Below are 15,680 nucleotides of genomic sequence, written 5' to 3'. Positions count from 1 at the left end.
AGCAGCACGGTTCACAGGGGCCCAGCCACGGGAACCCCTAGACACCCACCAGCGGCCGAACGGGCACGTGAACTGCGATCCGCCCACAGATAAGATGTGACTTCCAGCAACAGAGAGACGCAGACTGATGTGTGGAAAAGCATGGCTGAACTGAGGTCACCGTGCCACGTGAAAGACGCCGACCTCGAAAGACCACGGGCTGCCCAGCTCCACGAGAGCAGCTCACCAGAGGCAGAGAGCAGCCTGGGGACACCAGGCCCTGCAGGGGGAGGCACTGGGAGCCACTCTGTCTTGTGGAGAAGTTCTGACACCTGCTGCGGTGGTGGGCAGACCCCAAGAAACGCAGCAACCACGGAACTGGACACGCCAGCGGGTGGACTGTGCGGTGTGTGAGCTGCATCAAAGGAAAACTGCCAAGTAAAACCGCCCAGGCTAGAGGTTCTTAATCTTCCCAAACAGCACTGGGTCCCCTTAGTGGCACCTCTCAGCATCGTCCACCCTCCAGCCACACTCCCACAGCAGACCCCGCACAAGGCCCAGGCCCCCACCACCTGTTCCCTTCCACAGCATCTGCCCGAGGTTGGTGTGGCCCTCTGAACTCTGCACACTGCCCGCCCTGGGCTCCTCATGAAGACCCGTCCACCTGGGGCAGCTCCCGCACCCCAAGGCCTTGACCTGGAGGTGCCCTCCTAAGTGCAGCCTGATCATTCCAAGGGAGAACCTCCTACCACCTGGTGACTAGCGCCTCACCTGCAATTCCAGGGCGCCATCAGCAGGACAGGGGGACGGAGGATGGGCCGGTGTTCCGTGAAAAACTTCAGCACCCCAGAGATGACGCCAGCCCTGCACCCCACATCAGTCATGCCCATCTTCTACCCAGGACAAGGGGCTCGCCAGGCCTGGGGAAGTTTCCCAGGGGTGGGGGCCTGGGCCACCCCTGAGTGTCCCCCACAGGCTCACACAGACTCAGGGGCAGGAGGACAGTGACCGCCTCCACCGTCACCTGACTCCAACTCACAGCCACAGTTGCTCTTCTGTGCACACAAGCTCTACCCCGGATTATGGGCTGAACTGCTCCCCCCCACCCCCGCAACAAGAAACCTGTTCCTGACCTAACCCTGCCACCTATGAAGGTGACGTAACTCAGATACAGGTGTCCACAGGTGTCCACCTAGGATGAGGGCATGGCAGGGTACAGTGGGCCCTAAATACAACTGGGTCCTTGTAGGGACGGAGGCCCTGTGGCAATGGGGGCAGACTGCGGTGGTTCGTGCCCCAGCCCAGGAAGGCTCAGGATTGACAGCCACCCCGGGAGCCGCGAGGGCAGGAAAGGGCTTCCTCCCCGGCACAGCTTTGCCCACACCCTGATTTTGGACTTGGGTCTCCAGAACCATGAAACAAAATGCTGCTGTTGTCTCAGCCACTGGGGTGTGGTCATTTGGCATGGCATGGCAGCCCCAGACACTAACGCACCGGGCACGGACGCGCCTGGACACCACTGCGCCTGGTCAGCAATGCGCCTGGGCGTGGTGTGGAGGACTTCCCGCGCATGTCCCACAATGCTTACAGCCAGCACTGACAGTGGTCACTGCATGGCCCGTTTCAGAAGGAGCAAGGGGCTCAGGAAAGCTGTGTGAATGGGGGGACAGGGTGCTGGGAGGCTGGAAGGAGGGCCTCAGGCCTTCTCAGGTCTGCAGAAAGACCACCCCTTGGACCTGCCAATGCGTGTCCCGTCCTGATGCCTGCAGAACGCGGTGCAGGGAGCTCTGCGTGCCGTGCACGGGCAGTGGAGGGGGCCCCGAGGCGAGCCCGCCACTCACTGACTGGGAGCTGTCCCTGCTGCCATCTCGGGATCTGTTCTTGGCCAGCCGCTTCTTCTTCTTGTGCAGGGGCCGCGACTCCAGGATCATCTCCTCTAGCTCAAAGGTGGGGTCGCAGTGCAGGCGGCCCTTCTGTGGAGGGACAGGGCACTGAGCCTGGCCCTCCGCCTGGCCCTGGAGCCCCTCTGAGCGCAGGCTTGCTTACGTTGGGCACGAATCCCGGCTCCACCTTCTTCTCACTCAGGTCATCCCACAGCACGTTGGCCAGCGACGGGGCTGCCTGCATGTCCTGGAGGCTGGAGAACCGGTGCTCGGGGTTGACCGTGAGAAGCTGCAATGAGGCTCCCGTCAGACGGGCAGCCCGCCAGCCAGGACCCAGAGCCAACCCCACCGAGGAGGGGCCACCTGTCCCAAGCCAGGGTCCTGGGAGGGGTGGGGGGTGCCTGCCAGGTCTGAGTTCAGAAATCCAAAGTGCACACAGGAAAGGTGGCACTGATTTCAGGAAAAGAATCGTGGTCAGCAAAGCAATGTGGTCCAAGGCACAATTTGACCTGGGTGCCCTGGCACCCCAGGACAGGATCTTCAGGGGCATGCTGACAGGATACCAGCAGGTGGCAGCAGAGGCCCAGCTAACGCTCTCCCTTCAACTGCAGGTACCAGGTGGACAGTCACTAATGCAAGCCACTCCCACCTGTGCACACTCTCCAAGCCCCAAGGGGCCAGGGCAGCAGGGTTCTGACAGCTAGGCGCCTCCAGCCCAGCCAGGAGCCAGACGGGTCTTGTGAGAAGGCCTCTTTCCACACCCTGTCCTGACCCTGGGTTAGGCTCTGACTCTGCTCTTTTTGGAAGCACCAGCCACTTAAAGAATGGTTCTCTGAGCGAGGAACAGCTCCTAGTCCAGCCTGGTCCATGGGGGTAGGTACTACTGAGGCCACAGCATGGCCCTGTGTCCCTGCAGGCTGACATCCCCTCTGCTGCTGTAGACAAAGCTCAGCCCAGAGAGGTGCACAGGTGACCTGGACTCTTCTTGGTTTGCTCCTTGGGAGGGGCGGTCCAGGCCATGTGCACTGCCAAGGGGACAGGCAGGGGCACAGGAGGCCAGAGTGCAGTGTGGATGGCCCGACACCCGAGTTCTCAGCATGTGAAGTGGGTGTGGTGACCAGTGGCCCCGGTGCCCAGGCTCCCCGCGAGGATCTGACAGGCAAGGTGCCCAGTGCCTTGGCCCAGGGCCAGTGCCCCTGAGCTGCTGTGAAGACACAGTTGCTACCGGATCCCAAAACACACAACCAGGAACCAGCCTGGCTTTCCTGAGCTGGGACCTGAGAGCCACCACGGGGGCCAGGGCACAGTGCTGGTGATGGGGTCTGTGCCCTGGGGAGGAGTGCTGCCCGGGCTCAGAGGGCGTGGAGGGGCGCATCCTTGTGGGTGCAGAGGAGGTGGGGCTCACCTTCCGAAGCAGGGCCACCATCTCCTTGGACCAGGTGGGTGCGTACTGGACACTCACGGTGCTGAACAGCTGTACCAGCGACTCCACGGCGTTGCTCGAGTGGATGTCATAGGGTCGCTGTGGGCAGGAGGCACTGCGCCAGGTGTGCTCACCCCAGGACACCCAGAACAGTGCCAGGCACCAGTGCCAGCACCCCAGAGCCCCACCCCCAGCATCCCAGAGCCCCGCCCCCAGCTTGCAAAGCCTGGGCACGGCTTCCACTGTCAGAGCCGGGACAGGAGCCTACGTCTGGGTGAACCCTGCATCTCAGCCCCAAAGCCCATCTGGACAGGAAGCACCTCCCCCCAGAGGACCTAAAGGGCCAGGAGGAGCTGCTTCCTCAAGGTGGGTCCCATGGGGTGGCTGAGCGGGTATGGTGCCCCCGAGAGGGGCTGGAGAGGGCAGTACAAGACCCAGGGCGGCAGCAGCCTCCAGGCCCCAGGCTGGCCGTGGTCCCTGGGGGAGGAGCACAGGGCCCAACAGGAGCCTTGCTTGCAGTGAGTTCCGAGGAGGCAGCCCCTGCTGGACACTCTGTCCTGTCCCCTGGCAGGGGCCGAATGCAGGCCCACTCACCATCCCTGGGAAACCCTGAGATTGGCTCCCTCGTTCTCTGGCTCAGGCATAGGTCATCAACCTAGGCCCTTCGGCACATGTGAATTCTCGCCAGGGACTGGGGCAGCCTCGTCCCTCCCTGACTCTTGGGGCACCCCATGCAGGGAGCGGCCAGCTGGGGGCAGGGGCCAGGCAGTGACACAGGGCTCCGTACCCATCCTCGCAGCAGCTCGTAGGCCATCACCCCCACTGACCACCAGTCCACCTCGAAGGAATAGCCAGTCCCACCGTTGACGAAGGAGTGGAAGATCTCCGGAGCTTCCCGACAGAGAGGGAGAGAACAGCTGAGCTGTTGAGGGGTTGGCCACCCTGACACTTGGGCACCTCACAGGTCTCAAGAACAGGCTGTGTCCAGGGGTGAACAGGAAGGCCCGCCCCAGTGGTCCCTGCCCCTTCCCCTTCCCACCAGGGACAGCCAGCTCCCTTCTGCCTCGGCCCAGTGAGGCTGAGTCAGCCCACCCAGCTCCCTCCAGGGCCCACCCCGGGTGTGACAGGGGCCATCTGGTCCTCATGTTCCACTGCTGTCCTGCACCCCTCAAACCCCTCTGCACCAGCCACTGGGACATCTGTCAGGTCTGCTCCATCATCATGCTGGGACTTTAGGGCCAGGGCACAAGCCCAGTCCTGCAGGCCAACAGGGTGGGAGTGAGGACTGGGGCCAGGGGCAGGGCTAGACTTGGGGCTGAGCTGCCTGGGCTTACCCATGTAGGGCTTGGTGCCAGCTAAGGCTGTCGCCCTCTCGCCATCCTTTATGATGGTGGCGATGTTGAAGTCGGTCAGGTGTGCGTGCCCTGCAAGAAGTGCCCCCGTGTGACTGCCCAGGACTGGGGGCCTGTCCTTATGGGCGGGACACCCACCACCTCCCTCCGCCGTCCCAGGCTCCCAGCTCACCTTGCTCATCCAGCAGGATGTTGTCAGGCTTGACGTCCCTGGAAGGACAGAGATGGGGGAAGTCCTGAGCCCAGACCACTTCTGCCCCTGGCAGAGCCCAGGGCACCGGATTGGCTTGGTCCTTGGGGAAACACTAGGGCCTAAGGGCTCTGGTGAGGGGAGCAGAGAGGCCCCCTTCTGGCAAGGAAGCTGCTGTAGGGGAGCCACCAGCACCTGGCATCTAGTCTAGACAGGACAAGCCCTGCAGCCTGAAGCCCATGATCCCAGGCTGGCCCCCTGGAGCCCCAGGGCTACACAGAAGTGCTGGATCAGGTCTGTCTCTCCCACATTTGGCCTGGGCCTCACCCCGCCCTGATTTCCAGGCACACAGTGATTATGGGGTACCTGGTGATTGTGGGGTACCTGAATCATGACACACAGTGGCATTGCCGAGGGCAGAGAGGCAGAGATCAGGGCTGCATTTATACTCCACCAAAGATCTTTTCATTCTGCTCTGTGGCTGCCTTTATTTCACCTGTGTTAAGTCAATGTCAGAATGGACTTGGATTCCCTCAGGACATGGTAGAGGGGCCAGTGGGCATCTGCTAGGCCATGGCAGGCCAGTGATGGCCACCACAATGTGGCAGGTCCTATGGCCCATCTGTGAGGACTAATGGCCTTCTGTGTCCAGCCTCAAGTGGACCTGCTTGGACAGGGTCCACCCCCAGGTGCTCAGCAGCAGCAGCACAACGAGGAGATGAGCTTGGAGGTGGCACTGATGGGCTCAGACACAATCTCTGGGGACAGGTCCTCAGACAAGGGTAGGCGGAGGAGCTAGACCAGTCCTGCTGGAGTCCAGACACCCCGGGCGGCCTGACCCAAGGCTGCTGGCAGCCCCACCTAACTGAGGAGGGCCCACCCCATCAGGCACATGCACCTGTGGATGATGTGCTGACTGCGCAGGTAATCAAGGGCCAGCGCCATCTCACAGACATACAGCTTCACCGTGTCCTCAGAGAACTGGACGTTCTGCTGCAGGTGGTAGCGCAGGTCCCCACCTAGAAGCAGGTCCACCACCATGAACATGTCCTCCTCATCCTGGAAGGAGTACCTGTGGCAGGAGGGAGGACTTGGCATGTGCATGGCTGGGGAGCAGAGTCGCGCCTACTGCCACACCCGACATGCACACCCTGAGGACCACAGCCCTACACCACTGCCACCGTCCCAGTCCTGCCAAGGGCAATGAATCTGCCCCTGCTCAGAGCTGCTCTGAGCTGAGATCCTGGGGAAAGGCAGAACAGCCTGTCCTGGAGGTGGCCCAGCAAGGGCCCAGAAATGTCTCTAAGTGACAAAGGGGGAGCAGAAACACAGGGTCTGTCCCTGGGTTATTTCAGGCTGCCCTGGTTTATTTTGTAAAATCAAGATAGAAATATCTGCCTTGGAGGGCTGTTAAAGAAGAAATGAGAGAGTGCAGGTGAATGCTTGGTGTGGTGCTGAGGGAAGGACTGTATTTAATCACCAGCTGCCATGGTGATGATGATGAGGGTGGTGATGAGATGTGATGGTGATGATGATGACAGTGGTGATGTGATGTGATGGTGATGATGATGACAGTGGTGATGTGATGTGATGGTGATGACGGTGGTAATAATGGGATGGTGGTGATGGTGATGATAATGGTGATGGTGGTGATGGTGATGGTGATGGTGATGATGATGGTGGTGATTTGATGTGATTGTGGTGATGGTGATGATAATGGCGATGGTGGTGATGGTGGTGGTGGTGATGATGGTAATGATAATAGTGATGGTGGTGATGGCAATGGCAATGGTGGTGATAGTGGTGATGGCAATGGCGATGGTGATGGTAATGATGATGGTGATGATGGTGATGATAGTGATAGTGGTGGTGATGATGGTGGTGATTGTGGTGATGGTAATGATAATGGTGATGGTGATGGTGTAATGGTGATGTGATGATGGTGATGATAATAGTGATGGTGATGATAATAGTGATGGTGATGATGGCAATGATGATGGTGGTGATGGCGATGGTGGTGATGGTGGCGATAATGGTGGTGGTGATGATGGTGGTGATTGTGGTGATAGTATGATGGTGATGGTATGGTGGTGATGGTGGCGATAATGGTGGTGGTGATGATGGTGGTGATTGTGGTGATAGTATGATGGTGATGGTATGGTGGTGATGGTGATGGTATGATAGTGATGGTGGTGATGGTGATGGTATGATAGTGATGGTGGTGATGGTGATGATGGTGGTGATGGTGTTGATAGTATGATGGTGACAGTGGTGATGGTGATGGTATGATAGTGATGGTGGTGATGGTGATGATAATGTGATGGTGATGATGGTGGTGGTGATAATAGTGATGGTGGTGATGGCAATAGCGATGGCAATGGTGATTATGGTGGTAATGGTGATGGTGGTGATGGTGATAGTGGTTATGGTGGTGATAGTGGTGATGGTGCTGATGGTGATGATGTTGGTGATGGTATGATGGTGATGGTGGTGATGGCGATGGTGGTGATGGTGATGGCGATGATGGTATGATGGCGATGGTGGTAATGGTAATGGTGGTGATGGTGATGGTGGTGATGATGATGGTGGTAGCTAAGCAACACTTTACGGTCCTCCTTCTGCTTTGTAATCTCTTTTGAGAGTTCTCAGATGTAACATTTAAAGAACTGGATTTTTCAAGAAGAAAGTCACAAGGAACTCATTTTTTATGCTTTGTCCCTCTACTGCCCTCCATAAGCCATCCTGTCTTCATCCTCAGTGGAGGGTGACCTCAAGGAGGCGGTACAGATTGGGGCTTAGGGAAGAGAGCCCAGGTAGAGAGCCACAGACCAATGGGATCAGGACATCAGGCTACAGAAAGGGCCCAGGGTCCCAGAAAGCCGTGAATAAGAGCCTGTAGCCCCAACTGGAGGCTAGGCCATGATGCTCTTTCCCGTGTGGCCCTATGATAGTGGGCCACCCCAGCAGCTGGCAGTGGGCTGGGAGTTCTGCAGCCGGAGTGAAGACATGTGAAAGCCTAGGGTGACTGGAGGCCTCCAGCTGGAGCTCCGCCCACAGACGACTGGAGCTCCGCCCACAGACGACTGGAGCTCCGCCCACACAGATGCTCCAGAAGGCAGCACAGCACCACTCCTCCCCCTTTGCACAGGTAAACAGAACAGGGAGGTTAGGTGTGTTGTCCTTGGCAGGGGGAGGAGGATCCAACCCAGCAGCCTGTGCTCCTGACCACTAGGCAACACTGCTCTCAGAGATGGAGGGCCCCAAGGCCACAGAGGAGGGAGATCTGAGGTCCTTCCCTTCACAAGAAGTCCTCCGTGGCCACAGGTGAAGGGCAGGCTTAACGGCACTTGGTGCTTGTGTCCCCTACCTTTAGGCCTGAGGCCCTGGGATGCTGAAACAGGACAGACCAGGACCACAACGATGTGGACAGGCCCACCAGCCCCTCTCCTGCCTGGAAACCAGCCTGGGGGCTGGGCGAGTGAGGACAGTGGCCACACACAGCAGGGGCTGGGGCTGCCACACAGGACAGGGGCAAAGAGCTTCTCGTGCTCTGTCCTCTAGGCCTGGGCAGCCTGGGGCCTGAGGTCGGCACTCCATCTCCCCCAGCTGCCTGTCCAGGCACTCACCCTTGTCACTATGGAGCAGAGCCTCATGACACTGCTCCTGAGCCATGTCGTGCAGCCCCTGGGGAGGGCTGCTGCCCACTTTGAAGTCTCTCACCCTACTGTGGGGACCCAGGCAAGCACCTGAGCTCTGGCTACTCCCTGAAGGGCTGCCCAGGTCCACCTCAAGAGGAACACACCTGCCCTCCCTCATCCCTAGCACGAGTTGGGCTGCCTCTCCCTGTAAGTGGCCTGTGGGAGAGGGGCTCCTAAACCTTCCAGAGGCTGCTTGGCCAGGGCTCCCCCATGTGCTCCATGGACTGTTTGCACCTATATGAAAGAACATCACAGAGCAGAACCCACCATGGAGAGGACCCCTGGGTCAGGGAGGACCCCTGCACTGGGGGGAGAGAGGAGGGTGAAACTCCCCAGGGCCTGCAGGTTTGCAAGGAACTCAAGGTCAACCCCTGACACCAGGGGAGGCCCTGACACCAGGCCCCACTTCAGTGCGAGACACCCATGGGAAGCACATCTCCACTGTTGGAAGCTCTGGGCTCCCAGCAGGCCCAGTGGAGATGCTGCATTGGCCTCAGTGTGCCCAGGCCCCTGGCCTCCCACTGGCCCTGGGCAGAGGAAGGTGAGATGGTGGGGAGGGGAGGTATGGAGGACCCAGAGGCTCAAGGCCAGGGAGCAGCAGGGAGGGCAGTCTGCAGAAGAGGATGTGGACGGTATCCAGCCCTGGCAGTCCCTCTGCCCAGGCGGCCCTGCAGGCCCTGGGAGCTCACCAGAGGTTCACCAGGAAGACGTGCTCGATCTCCTGCAGGATCTCCAGCTCCCGGAAGACGTTGCGCACCTCGTCGCGCTCGATGCACTGCTGCTTGTTCATGTACTTCATGGCGTACATCTTCTCCGTGTCCCGCTTCTGCACAATGCACACCTGGCGGGCCAAGCACTGCTCAGCACCACACCTGGGGCGGAGCTCCGAGCCCCTCGGTCCCCAGGACCACTCTGAAAGGACCAGCATCTCCAGCCATAGTGGGACAGGGCCGTGAACAGGCACTCTGCAGACAGACAGGGTCCCAGGCAAAGAGCAGCTAGGCCTGAGCCCAGGCCTGCAGTGGCCTGGCCCATGGAGGGAGCACTGCGCGAGTCCTTACCAGCTATGACCCGGGCAGGGGGCCCCTCCTTCCCGAGCCCCAGTTTCCCTTCCTAGGGTTCAGATCAGCACATGGCTCAGAGGGCTGCTGGGGAGGACGAGAGAACCCACTCAGCAGTGAGCCCCCAGGAAGCCCTCGCCAACCCCAGGACCATCAGTCCACCGCGGCAAGAAGCCCTGTGTTGCCTGGGCCCCGCGCGGCCCTCCCAGCATGCTCTCTGGGCACTGAACTGTGGTGTCAGCCAACATGCTGACATCGCTAATGTACTGCTAATTGGCTGCTGGGCAGAGAAGACTGGCGCAGAGAAGTGAGAAGCCGGGTCTCCTGTGGCCAAGGAACATCTGTCAGAACCAAGGACAGGCTCTCCAAAGGGAAACTGGAGTTGAGGCACAGGGTGCTGGCCACAGAACCCACACCCAGACCCTTCCAGGCATGGCGAGCCCTGTGCGATGCACACAGCAGGCCAAGGGCATCTCCACAGGGTGGCTGGGCAGGAGCACCTGCTACACAGCTCTGCAAGGACCAGGCCAGCACACAGCAGGACAGGCTGTGAAGGGCATCTCTGCACACAGAAGGCCAAGCCTGAGAGCACCCAGCGTGGGCTCAAACCACAGGGTGGGCCGTCCATGCAGGTGGCACTGCACTGGTGCCCAAGTGGCCAGAGCACTTCTGAGGGTCTTCAAGAAGCACGGCTAGGGGAGTCCGGGGAAATGATGAATCTGGAGCTCACAGGGTGCGAGACCCCAGTGCCTCACCCAGAGGCAGACGTCTCAGTGGTGCCCTCTGATCATCTCGGGTCAATCCTCTGACCCACCTGAGAGGAGACCCTCCGTGTTCTCCCTCCTGGAAACGCACCCTAGATTCCTGCACTTGAGGATGTTCATCCCCGTCCTATGCATAGCAACCAGACTGCCCAACACCATGACCCCGGCACCTGCTGGGCACAGGCAGGTAAGTTCCATGAATGCTCAGGAAGCACCAAAGTGACATTCATACAGACTTCAGTGATACGTGACAACCTTTATAACACCAAGCAAGAAAGCTGAGCCGAGGTATCCACCCCACGCTGCAGAGGGACAGAGCTGGTAGGGCTGCTAGGGCAGGAATGGAAGGCAGCCGGTGCCCCCAGGCTGTCGTCTCTCTGGCAGCAGATGCGGCAGTCGCTCCACAGCCCCACCCTGCAGCCCGGTGTTGGGTCTGTCTGGGTGACTGCCGGCCTTCAGGGTTTCTGGGCAGTTTCTCTCACCCATGAGCCTAAACCTCCCTCCTCATCCAGACATGGCCGTGGCTGTGGTTTCCAAGGAACCGCACACACACCAGCACCGGACCCAGAGGCACACTGCAGCCCAGCACAGGCTGAGCTCGAACCCAGACCCCCCGTGAGGACCTTGGATACCAGGTTTAACTTGCATTTTCCTGTGCCCTGTGTTTTTTCCCATGACCTCCCAAGGTGATAAGTCACCCAGAAATGCACAGTGACAAAGGAGAAGACGAAAACCAGTGGCACTAGGCAATGACAGACATGTGCTGGACAGTGCAATTGGCCGATGCAAAGCCAGATCATCTGCTATCACACTGGCCCTGGAAACGCTCTTTCTCGGGATTTCTGAGCTATGTTAAGGGCAACTGGATCGTCCCCTCCCCCCGGCCAATATTTGAGGGCCCAGGAAGAAAGCTGCAGGTAGGGCCCTGAAGGGCAAGAGGGCTGTCCAAAGGACTCCTGGCCCAGGACAGGGGAAGAGCCCAGTGCTGCAGGACCCCTCGACTCTTCCCCACAGGGTTCCCTCAGGGGCTCTCCGCCTGGCCGGGTCCTCTGGGAGCGCTGAGCGGGGAGGCCCTGACACCAGGCCCCAGGCCGGCATTCCAGCAGGCGGCAGGTCAACACCACTGTGCAGCTGTAGGGCACAGGCAGGCAGCCAGCCATTCTCAGAAAACGTGTGGCTTGTGTGGGGACGCTGCCCAGAGGACACTACCTCCTGTGGACTGTCCCCTGGAGAATCAGAATGGGCTGACACACAGATCTGGGCTCCAGGTGCTGACACGCGAGGCCACACAGCCGAGAAGGCGAGGCCACATGCCTCCCAGGGGAAGGGCGCACACGTGCTCCCAGTAACAGCAGAGCTCCACAGCGCCCGGCCCTGTCCAGCGCCAGCGCAGGCTGTGGGGACAGAAGGTGCAGACGTGCAAAGGGCCCTGGAGTCCAGCCAGGAGAGCACCTCGACACTGGGGACTCAGGGCGGCCAAACCTGGAGCGATCCGCACGTGCCACGCGCCTCGGCTGCCTGGCCTCCGGATCCCCTGACGTTCTGTCCCCCGAGGGCACTTGCCAACCTCAGTGCAGAGGACGGGCTGCAGGTCGCAGCTCCAACACCTCCCACCGTCTGTGTTCACACAGCCTTCTCCCTCGGCTGCTCCTGTTCCATGCTGCATTGCTCTACTCCCTGCGTTCGGGGCCTTTCCGACTGAAGCACCTAGGACGTGGGGGCTTGGTCCTAGGAGGTGGGGGCTTGGTCCTAGGAGGTGGGGGCTTGGTCCTAGGAGGTGGGGGCTTGGTCCTAGGAGGTGGGGGCTTGGTCCTCGGAGGCGGGGGCTTGGTCCTAGGAGGCGGAGGCTTGGTCCTAGGAGGCGGGGGCTTGGTCCTAGGAGGCGGGGACTTGGTCCTAGGAGGCGGAGGCTTGGTCCTAGGAGGCGGGGACTTGGTCCTAGGAGGCGGGGACTTGGTCCTAGGAGGCGGAGGCTTGGTCCTCGGAGGCGGAGGCTTGGTCCTCGGAGGCGGGGACTTGGTCCTAGGAGGCGGAGGCTTGGTCCTCGGAGGCGGAGGCTTGGTCCTAGGAGGCGGGGGCTTGGTCCTAGGAGGCGGAGGCTTGGTCCTAGGAGGCGGGGACTTGGTCCTAGGAGGCGGAGGCTTGGTCCTCGGAGGCGGAGGCTTGGTCCTCGGAGGCGGGGACTTGGTCCTAGGAGGCGGAGGCTTGGTCCTCGGAGGAGGCGGAGGCTTGGTCCTAGGAGGCGGAGGCTTGGTCCTCGGAGGTGGAGGCTTGGTCCTCGGAGGTGGAGGCTTGGTCCTAGGAGGCGGAGGCTTGGTCCTCGGAGGTGGAGGCTTGGTCCTAGGAGGCGGAGGCTTGGTCCTCGGAGGTGGAGGCTTAGTCCTTGGAGGCAGAGGCTTGGTCCTAGAGGGTGGAGGCTTGGTCCTAGGAGGCAGGGACTTGGTCCTCGGAGGTGGGGGCTTGGTCCTCGGAGGTGGAGGCTTGGTCCTCGGAGGTGGAGGCTTGGTCCTTGGAGGCAGAGGCTTGGTCCTAGAGGGTGGAGGCTTGGTCCTAGGAGGCGGAGGCTTGGTCCTAGGAGGCGGAGGCTTAGTCCTTGGAGGCAGAGGCTTGGTCCTAGGAGGCGGAGGCTTAGTCCTTGGAGGCAGAGGCTTGGTCCTAGGAGGCGGAGGCTTGGTCCTAGGAGGCGGAGGCTTGGTCCTCGGAGGCGGAGGCTTGGTCCTCGGAGGTGGAGGCTTGGTCCTAGGAGGCGGAGGCTTGGTCCTCGGAGGTGGAGGCTTGGTCCTAGGAGGCGGAGGCTTGGTCCTCGGAGGTGGAGGCTTAGTCCTTGGAGGCAGAGGCTTGGTCCTAGAGGGTGGAGGCTTGGTCCTAGGAGGCAGGGACTTGGTCCTCGGAGGTGGGGGCTTGGTCCTAGAGGGTGGAGGCTTGGTCCTCGGAGGTGGAGGCTTGGTCCTAGGAGGCGGAGGCTTGGTCCTCGGAGGTGGAGGCTTGGTCCTAGAGGGTGGAGGCTTGGTCCTCGGAGGTGGAGGCTTGGTCCTTGGAGGCAGAGGCTTGGTCCTCGGAGGTGGAGGCTTGGTCCTTGGAGGTGGAGGCTTGGTCCTAGGAGGCAGAGGCTTGGTCCTAGGAGACAGATGCTTGGTCCTCAGAGGTGGAGGCTTAGTCCTAGGAGGCAGAGGCTTGGTCCTAGGAGGCGGGGTCCTCAGAGGTGGAGGCTTGGTCCTAGGAGGTGGAGGCTTGGTCCTCAGAGCGGGGCAAAGAAAGAAAACCAGGCAAACAGCACCTCCTGCCTCTGCCTCACTGACATGCGCTCCAGGGCCAGGCAGCAGCCCTGAGCACGGTGCTGCAGAGTCCCAGGGCAGCGCACACATGCTACAGGAAGCCCCTCCTGCTGGGGCAAGCGCCTGCAAGAAGAGTTTGTGGGAGACATAGATGCCTTAAGCTGTCCTTAGAAGATGGGACTAACATCATGCAGGCACCTGGCAGCCATCTAGGGAGACCCAGGAGTTGGCCCTTACACCCTCCTTCCCGCTACTGACAGCCGTCATGGGAGGCATCACCCACATGTCCACGTGCAGCTGCAGGATCTCCCGTCGCCCGAGGGTCTCTGCACTGTGTAAAGAGACACTCCACAGGGTCTTCTTATTGAGACTGCAGTATAGGGCTGGACTCATCCAGGCTGTCCCTGGAGCCGCCTCCCTGAGATTTGGTCCTGCAGGGTGAGGACAAGGACCCTTCCTCCCTGTTTCCAGGGTCACTGGGGGTCACAGGAGCAGGACAGAGGGCAGCACACTCCACACAGGCCTGGGACAGCCCAAGTAGATCTAGGCTGTAGGGTCACAGGTACTGGTGTGGCCATTCTGCATCAGGGCTCTGAGCCAGGCCTCGCCATCACCTGCCCCACACCAAGCTGCAAGCCAGCAAGTGGACAGATGACGGTCCCTAAGGACGTGGGCGCCATGCCTGCCCAGAGCAGAGCCAGCTGCAGGCTACACATGGGAGCCACAAGAAAGCATGCGCCATGTGCTGGAAGGCCACTCGGCAGAGAGAGCTGTGAGGGACCTTTTCATGAAATACCTACAATTATTTTTTAAATTATTATTTTGAAAGCCAGTCGGAAATTTCAGAATGAAAATAAGCGTCCGCCACAGCAGGCCACCAGCCCACCTGGCCTCGGCTCCAAGCCCTTCTCCAGCAGGGACTTCACTCTGCTCGCTGGAAGCTGAATCACAGGCACTGGCCGTCAGCTCTGGCGGGCAGCAGAGCAGCCTGTCGTCTCCAGTCCAGTTACCTCCAGCAGAGGGAGGAAGTGAGCTCTACTTACAGGGCCCAGGAGCCGCCGCAGAAATGTGCTCCAGCACTGGACACAGTGATGGTCCCTTCCCGCCTGATGGTCCACTGCACACGTGGAGGGACGCAGAGGGTCATTCACGCAGGGCCGTGCAGCAGCAGGCTGGGTGGTGGGAGGGATGCGGGCCCTGCTGCCCAGGGGAGCTGGCAGGGCTCAGAGCAAGCGGCACTGGCCCGGCTCTTGGTGCTGGTGTCAGGAAGGCAGGTGGGGGCAGCGCCTCCCCAGCAGGGCCAACCTGTGGGGTGCCAGGGGCTCAAGGCCCTCGCAGCAGGGCCAACCCTGGGCTGCTCTGGTGCTTTTGTGCCTTCCGCTCAAAAGCTGCCTGCCCATGTGACCTGATCCTTTCTGGGTCTCTGCACACCTGGCCACGCCACGGGGCAAGTCCCCGGGACCCTGGAGAGGATCACCTCTCCATGGCTCAGAATGTGGCCTGTGAAGGACAAAGTTCTCTGAAGATGTAAACTGAGGGTCTCAGGCGGCGTGGGATGGTTCGGGGATTCCCCTGAGTGGGCTTCAGGAATTCCATCTAAGCGTCCTCTCGTGGAGGACTGAGAAGAGGCCTATGTCCAGCTGAAGAGCCCACTTACCTGCCCCCATCACAGCCTCCCACAGGGAGGCTCCGAGGAGAGGCAACTTGGAGTGGGGGTCCACAGGGACCCCAGGGACCCCAGGTCCAGCAGAGCAGTGTTTCAGAAGTGAGTGGAAACCCCGGCCTCTTATGGGAGGCCTGACGGAACCGTTTCCTCAGAGAGGCATCCTCCAACGACCCACTCCAGCCCAGGTGGAGAGGAAGCAGTCGGACTTGAGAGGAGCGAGCTGCAGATCCGGGGCTGCAGGGGCCTGAGAAGGCTGCCCCACAGCCCACAGGGGCTGCTGGCGACGGCAGTGACTGCACTGTAACTCAACGCTGTTGACGTGTTCTGCAGATGTGAGTGATTCACCCTGAGCTCTTCTTCTTTCCAGGTAATTTTTGTTCTTCAGAAAG

General features: G+C 60.5%; 1 protein-coding gene across 4 annotated transcripts in view; it reads right to left on the bottom strand.

The window, feature by feature from the left end:
• Stk32c (serine/threonine kinase 32C) overlaps nt 1-15,680 on the bottom strand; it is a 63,767-nt gene that overhangs the window by 6,850 nt on the left and 41,237 nt on the right. For 3 of the 4 annotated variants that reach the window (XR_011707268.1, XM_027929998.3, XM_027929997.3), the window contains 8 exons: nt 9,215-9,366; nt 5,726-5,899; nt 4,810-4,847; nt 4,620-4,709; nt 4,073-4,176; nt 3,268-3,384; nt 2,026-2,151; nt 1,821-1,952 (listed from right to left, as the gene is read on the bottom strand). Coding sequence is in view for 3 of the 4 variants with exons in the window: in XM_027929998.3 (XP_027785799.1) it covers nt 1,821-1,952; nt 2,026-2,151; nt 3,268-3,384; nt 4,073-4,176; nt 4,620-4,709; nt 4,810-4,847; nt 5,726-5,899; nt 9,215-9,366 (933 nt within the window). In the remaining variant the exon portion in view is untranslated. Of the gene's footprint in view, nt 1-1,820; nt 1,953-2,025; nt 2,152-3,267; nt 3,385-4,072; nt 4,543-4,619; nt 4,710-4,809; nt 4,848-5,725; nt 5,900-9,214; nt 9,367-15,680 lie in introns of those variants that run through there. The other variant, XM_071610804.1, reaches the window with a different exon arrangement.

This window comes from Marmota flaviventris, chromosome 4 (genome assembly GCF_047511675.1).
Source record: "Marmota flaviventris isolate mMarFla1 chromosome 4, mMarFla1.hap1, whole genome shotgun sequence".
NCBI lineage: Eukaryota > Metazoa > Chordata > Mammalia > Rodentia > Sciuridae > Marmota > Marmota flaviventris.
The sequence above is the reverse complement of the archived record's forward strand: the minus strand, read 5'-3'. Positions and strand labels throughout refer to the sequence as shown.